This window comes from Phaethon lepturus, unplaced genomic scaffold, assembly GCF_000687285.1.
Source record: "Phaethon lepturus isolate BGI_N335 unplaced genomic scaffold, ASM68728v1 scaffold25546, whole genome shotgun sequence".
Classification (NCBI taxonomy): Eukaryota; Metazoa; Chordata; class Aves; order Phaethontiformes; family Phaethontidae; genus Phaethon; species Phaethon lepturus.
In genome coordinates, this window is record NW_010548633.1 from 20477 (window position 1) to 28218 (window position 7742).

At 43.7% G+C, this 7742-nt stretch overlaps 1 protein-coding gene across 1 annotated transcript; it reads right to left on the bottom strand.

Annotated features, from left to right (window-relative positions):
- Positions 1-2449: 2449 nt before the first annotated feature.
- On the bottom strand, positions 2450-7336 carry LGALSL (lectin, galactoside-binding-like; the record flags this gene model as incomplete). Its single annotated transcript, XM_010290040.1, has 2 exons — positions 2450-4423; positions 7159-7336. Coding segments are annotated over 2 exons (322 nt in total), but the record flags the coding sequence as incomplete, so codon positions are not given.
- Positions 7337-7742: the final 406 nt, after the last annotated feature.

The following is a 7742-nucleotide window of genomic DNA, read 5'->3' on the forward strand; positions in this document are numbered from 1 at the left end:
TGAGAGCGCTGTGGCTACTCTGTTCTTGTTTCCTCCACAGGGAATAGTTTTAAATCCCAGAAGATAAACATCTCAGTGCTGCTCCCTTACATGAAAATTTCAGGGCTTCAGTCGCAGCCTCACAGCAGGAGAGTTACAGGGGTGGAAAGCTGGCACAGCAGAATGGTGAATCAGGCTCTCCCTTTGGTTTTCAGGCTGTTTACTCAAAACAGCCCTTGAGAAAGATGCTATGCCTCAAGCAGATGTCACAGTCAACCGGTTTAGCAATATTACGCCTATTTCTTCTCAAGCTAGTCAAGGAGGGGAGGGAGAATATAATATATGTTAGTGCGAGTTCACATAGACAACATATGAATATTTAATACAAAATGTTCTTTCAAGGTGGGGCAAACATTTCTAATTGTGACACAAAAAGAAGGTATTTTGTAACATTTTTAACAACTTGGCTGTGAAAAAGCGTTTATGTGAAATATGTTTAGACACATACTATCTCACAAGATACTGAAGTATTTCAAGGCTTTTTCTGAATAGGCAATAACCTCTTTTTTTTTTATTAAATCAGCTTTATCACAGCCAATTCAAAACATAACTAATTTGGTTGTGTTTTTTTGGTTGTTTTTTTTTTTTTGCTTTTTCCTCTTTGGAAAAAATAAAGCTATACTAAATTGAGGGATTCCACTCCATATGGGTTTTTACCCATTCAAGGCTTCTTTCATTTCCTCATTCAGAGGAAACCACAGAAATGTTCAACTAAGAAATTCTAGCAGATTTCAGAAGTTGGTTCACACACTCACTTAGTCCTGAAGAATTGCAGCTTCCAAAAAGCTCAGAGACTACTTGTCCCTACTGAAAAACATTTTGAAAACCTGGCCCAATTTGGAAACAGTCTTACTTCAGGTCTGGTAGGGCTTATATCCAAAATGAAGATCTGAATAATCCCTAAATTGTGGAAACCAAAAAATTCAGATATAAATTTGGCAGCACAGTGTCCCATCTTAAACATTTGGATTTGGCTCAAAGTCCAACTGAACAGAAACATTTAAGGCTTCAGCTTTCTCTGACTTACAGCACACAAGCGTTCAGCAGTTGCTTCTGAACGTGATCAGCCAGCGTAAGCCAAGCACGCATGGAACAGCCCTTGGTTCCATAGACATCATCCTTCTTTCACCTGCCATAGCCTTGTACTGCCCAAGAGCAAAAGAAAAATAAAAAGGCTTCCAAACTGGTGTTAGACAAATAGATGTGGGAGCCTTAACTGTGACTTTCTGCCCTTTCCTGAGCTCTCAGCCAAACCCCAACCTATAAGAAGTGGGTTCGCAGCTCTTCTTGCCTCAAAGCCTGGCTCAGAAACCACAACTAGGCAGAATCAGGTGGTGGGCACCATGGTTGGTGGAATTATGCAAAGGCAGAATCGGGTTTGAAAAAGCATTTTCCCGAGACAGAAAATTACGGGAGCAAGAACAAATGGGAATGCCCAGCACAGCGGGTGGGAGCAGAGGCAAGGTCATACCATTGGGCCCTTGCTCCTGACAGAGATGCCACTGACACCGTGGTGCATCGAGTTCATGTTGGCATCCCTGACGAAGCCACGGTGCTGTGCCGAGCCCGTGCAGGACAGCAAAGTCTGAGGGCTGTGGTAACCTACTGGGAATCCCAAGTGGCTGAGAATTCAAGTCAGCCAACTTGCTTTTTCTAGGCTACAGTAAAGGCATGGAGGGGAAATCTCTACTGGCATTGTGCTGTCAGGGAGATGTCTTTTGGTTTTGCACTCCTGTAGGGTCCTGGTGCTACTTACTCTCTCCAGCCTCCTACTTATGGCCCACTGGACTAACATAACAGCCTCAGGCAATGGCACTGCATCAGCAAACCTGGCTTTACATCTCTAGTTGGACAAAGCGCTAGGCAGGGAGGGTGCCAAATATCTCTCCAAATAGAATTCATCTTCTGCCTGCATCTGCTTTGGAACCATAAAGCATTTCCAAGCTAGAGAAAAATCCAAACACCTCATGTAGAAGCACCTTTCCCTTGGATTTTTATTATCATCATCATCATTGTCATTTTTAAGAATATATTTTGTACCGAAACACTGTCAGCATTCTTTATACAATGGAAAATGACACAGTCATCATGTAAAAGAGTAAAAACAGAGCAAGACAGGAACATTTCGTATCAAGATTCAATCTGGAGTACAAATAGAATCTGATGTACAACTTAAAAGCCACACACCAGATAAAAAGATCATCTGGAAAATAATGGGTTCTCTCTTAATTTGGAAGGAAGAATAGTCAGGGAATGTCAATGTTAAGGCTAAAAATTCAATTTTTAACTTGTATTTTACAGGTGGCAGCCTGATTCTTAATGCGCCTGCAACAGCAGCAGCAACACCCCCCTGGCTTTACAGAGATTTGCACTTGCATGAAATAAGAATCAGGCTTCTATGCTCAGAGGACTCTGATTGACCTCAACAGGCTTTGGACTAGAGCCACAGTTGGAATTTCAGCTTGCAGTCTAAGGCTTCTTAACTGCAGGCCAAATTAGCGCAAAATGAGGCTTTGCAACTGGCATTCTACCCTCAACTTTGGATATTCCAGTTCTGGTTACTTTAAACCACAGCTTTATTGCAGGTTTAACATAGTTGTGTTTGTGAAAGTCTTCTCTCTCTCTCTTTTTTTTTTTAAATACTGTGCTACAAAGGATGTTTTTGTATTCTGTGTCTTAGAAAGTCCCTATATTACATGTTTTCAAAATTGCCTAAATATATGTTTATCTCATGATTATAACTACTCAGAAAGACCTGCTACAGTCTATTGTGAGCAGCCAAGGAAAAAAGTGTATTTAGTCCTAAAGAAGTCAAGAAAAGTGGCTGTGTTCATTTATAGTGTAGCGCAATGACTGTGTTTATACAGCTATACCTACTATTTAAAAAGCTACTTGAAAAGTTATTATTCATGTGCAGTAGCTGATTTTCAAGCATTAATAACTTGGCTGTCTAGACAAGTTTTAATTGTCATATCAAAGGCCGAATACGTTCTCAAATGAGTGCAAAAAATCTCCCATCTCCCCTGCAAAGAGGCTGGTTCTCTTTCTGAACTAAGAGGCTGCCAAATTTAACTTTTTCTCAGGTTATAAAAGCACAGTTAAACCTAAAAATTTGCTGTTTAAATGTTTAAAACAGATTGACTTTAACTCAAACCTATCCTGCGCAGCAAAGTTAGTAAGACCTGAAAAACAGTTTCTAGTGAATATGCAAAGAGTTCCCCCTGCCCCCACAAACTACCATGCCCACATTTTCCCAGGGCCTGGAGGGCTCCATTAAAACGTAACTAAATGTTCGATAGGAAACAGGATTTTTCAAGAATGATATGTAAAGTTTACCCAAAGAACCTAAGACATTTTGTACATTCAAAATGTTTACACTTCGCTGTTCTTAACCATCAGTAAGACTGTTAATTTTTACTAATAATACATACAATGAGTATAAATAAATAAACTACAGATAAGCTTTAAAAATTGTATTAACAATACATTGTGCAAAACTCGTAACAATCTACATTCTATGCAAATACCCTGACTAAAATATACAGGCTGTGTCCTCACACCCTCATTCAGTTTTTGCACAGTCCTTGGGCCAAATCAGTAGCTGGGAGCAATCGGCAAAATTCCATTGAAAGCCATGGAGGTAATGGTGATTTACACCAGCAGAACAGCTGGCCCCCAGGTGTGTGCAAAAATCCCACAGAAATCAGTGGGAATTGTGCTTGACTAAGGACTAGACAGTTTGATTGTACCCCATTAAAGTGAGTGGGAGTTTTGCCATTGATTTCCATGGAACCAGGCTCAGGCCCCGGGTAAGGACATCAGCACGTGGCCCTATGTTGTGCTACACTACTCCACTTCAGTGCAGAAACAATATTTGCAAAAGAAAAACTTTTTTGTTGTTGTCACTGCTGTTCAGTAACTGGTATTAGCACTGCATTTCAGAAATTGCTTTTCTGTGAGATTTGAAACAAGACTGCAAGTCTTTCTGAATCCATTCCAATTTGATTATCCAGCACAGGTGGGCTATTTTGATCCAAGAAAAACGGCTCAATGTGTATTAACCAACAGTGTTCTTCGTTAGGATAAAAAACAGCCTGGTTCATCGGCACAGGAGTGAAGAACTGCACGTGGAAAAGGAACGAGGCAGCCTTCCTACCATAGCTGTGTCCAGAGCCGGCTGTCACTTCTCCAAACAGATGATGGCACCTGAGCCAGTTTGGAATCTGGGGTCCTAACAAGCTCAGCCAAGTTTTGTAAGCTGAAGATCTCCATTTATCTTTATCGTGTCAATTGCTGACAGTGTTTCAATACGGTGGTAAAAATCAAAGAGCTGATGTCCATCCACAAATATTCTAAAACGGGGATGCTCGCAAAGTATCTCAACCTGTAAAAAATAAAATGATAAAGCATGTTGTTCACGGTGTAACAGGGAAGTTATTTCACAGAATACAAAGAGCACTCCATTAGCCTTTAAATCATGTTGGTGCAGTTACACATTTTGCTATTTATGTGCCACGTAATAACAGCCAGGGCTGAGACCAGTTTGCCCCCATCACACCAGTTACACTATGATGGATCTGCTCTTACTTCACAGGGACTTTAATCCAATCTCACACTGTCGTGGCGGGAAGGACTCTGGAACCCAGTCCCACTGGCATCAGGGAGGTTTTGCCTCTTGGAATAATGCCAGAAACAGACTCAAACTGCTAATTACAGGGGGAAGAAATTGTATCTCCAACCCAAATCTTGCATTCCTTGCTACAGAACTTTTTTTGCTGCAGAATGAGGGGGCAGTTCCCTCTGCAATGCTTTCCAGGCTTCTGTTAATGTACTGGAAGGGAGCAAACTTGAAAGGAGGGATAGGTTTGTCCTCCCCTCCCACACATACTCACAGACCTGCTGCAAAATTAAAAAGCCTTCACTATTGTGGCTGCAGACAGCCCGGGACTCCCTGTTGGAGTAGGCTCCATATGGGGGCCGCAGTGAGGGAGAAGCGGTGCAGGATGGCTTGCATTCAGCTTTGTGCATGAGGCACAAACAGGATCAGGGAGGGACACAGCTCATCCCTCCTCCTAGAGCCCTGCAGAAATGCTCTGGAAAAGCAACAAAGCCTGGAGCTGAACAGGCTTGGACAGGTCGGGAGATTCCTGATGTTAGGGGTGGCTTGAGAGGGTGCCCTGTAGTTAAGCTTTGCTGGAGCTGCCCCAGCAAGAAGCAGGGATACGAGGGCACAGAACGTGCGCTTCTTGTACGGGCCCTGGGAGACTTCCAGGTCCAGACAGGCTAAGAAGAAAATCTGCAGAGAAGCCACATGTAAATCCTGGGTCATTTCAAGAGGCTGGTAGTCTGGAGTGAAGTGCTGCTTTCAGGCACTTGACTCCACTGCTATTACAGTGTATAAAAATGGGAACGGGGCCAGAGATAAACCAAGTGAGCCAAAGCCCAACTGACTTAGGGCACGTCACAGCGGAAGAAGTGGCAGCAGACAGTCCCGGAGAGCTTAAGCTCCTGGGGACCTGGTAGTGCACCACGTAACAGGGAAGCGCCTGCGCTGCTGCGTCTCTCCCATGTCACTGCGGCAGGTGCATCCAGCCTTAGGCCTTGTTATGTAAAAGATATGGTTAGCCTCAACAGTGCTTACGATCCATTTTTTTAGATCACCCTGGGCCACACCAGAACAATAATTGGACGGATCACAAGTAATTGGCAAGAACACTTAATAGTCTTAATTTATTCGCTGAGAGGGAGACCATCAAAGGTACAAAGTCAATTTGGAGTCTAAATTCCATTTGTGTATATGGTGAAAAAAGGGGGGGGGGGGAGGAAGAAGAAAAAGAAAAACACTTTCTACAATATGAAAAAGAACAACACTTTCTACACTATCTCATGCCAAATGTGCAATACTGCTGTCCTCTAACGTCAGCTATCATTAGTGGGACACCCACAAAACATGCTGTGGGTAATTTGTTTGGCTTGTCTGAGGGTGCAGCCACCACCCACTGCAGCAGGTAGTATAACCCCCTCAGCCAGTGCAGGACCAAGCCTCCAAGCCCTTTCCAGTGCATTTCCCACATGCAGCAAAGGGTGTTGCCAGTTCTGATGGGAGAGTTTGTAGAAGCAAGCAGAGCGCAACCGATTCGCAGCAAAACCAGTCACAAACACCCTCTCAAAGCCCAAGCATCTGGGGAGACTGTGAGCTTTTGGGGTTGGGGGAGATTATCTTGGAGGCAAGAAAGATTAAGAGAGTTTGGCAGCTGGTCAGAGCACTGGCATTTAGCAGAGGGGCCAGCGAGGTTTCATAAGAGGCAAGGGGAGGAGGAGGGGTTTTCTGGGTCAGCCGCATGGAGAAGGCGTGCAGCCTTTTTTCCTCAACGTTGTGAAGCCACTGAGAGAGAAGCGGCCCTCTGCAGCTGCATACTTTGTTAGTCCTGATTTGCAAAGACATCTTCACATAACCATAAACACTACAGATGGGAATCTGCTTCTAGGTCAATCCAGTCCATCCCTTGCACCACAGCATTTCCACATACACCCTTTTCAAGTGACTACAAACTTAAATTTGACAGGAGATTTAATCCCGGGGTTCAGAAAACAATACCACTATTGCTTAGCTGTTTAATCTGCTAACACGAAGGGCTACGGTCAACCTCAGCGTAACATCCCTGGAGACAAAGGATGAACAGAATCCTTATTAGCTGCACTAAATTGCAAACACTATGTCCATTAAAAAAATCATCAAAACATACAGCAGTCCCACAGAGTATTTACATTTCCCAGTAATAACTTGTAACGCACTAATAACACAGAGGTACTTTTTAATTTATAGCTATAAAACTAAGCTCAGGAAGCATGCTTCATCACACAGCATCGCAACCTCTGACTTCTCATGGCACCCTGGTGAGGTGTTCACAGCCCCCTCTGAACTGCCCACAGTTGCATGCAGCGGCGGGATTTCTGCGCAACTTCTGATCAATACAAACAACCTGGCAACCGGTGTCTCAACCGGAGGAGCGTGGGCTATGCTGTGATTTCACGAGAGGCAAGTCGGGTTCTGCTGCAACTCTGATCATACTACACTTTATCAGATACGGCGCGAGCCGCTGTCATCCTGGTACTCACCCTAAAAGGCTGGTCCGGTATAAACGGGAAGTAAGGAATAGATGATTGCTCTTCCCCCCATTCTCCAGCTACACAAGAGTTTCTGACAAACTGTCTGTCTGTAAACACGGCTTTCAGTTCAATAGCTACATCCGCAGGCGGATCTTCCGACTCCCCGCAAGTCAGACTGATGCCAAAGCTGCAACACAAACAGAATGGCTCTCCTTCAGCCAGAAGCGAGCAAATAAGCCCCAAATGCCGCCGGTCTCATTTCTCAGCTTATTAAAGCCATTGATGGTATAGCGGCATGAGGGGGTGACAGCTCGTTCAGGGAATGCTCTGAAAGCTCAGCAAGGACAAGAACATGGTTATAGCATATATATATATATGTGCAAGTGCGTTGTGCATATATGTGTAGATATAAGGATATATATATGCTCTATATGCTCCTTTACTCCCAACTGAAATGTTGGGAAACAGGATCCGTTAAAGAAATGCCCCCTCTGTGGGTCAAAGGAGAAATCAGCACGCTATATTTAAAATGATAAAAATAATCCCTCTCCAGAAAGGAGGGATCCGTGTGTGTTTGTGTATATGTGTGTGTG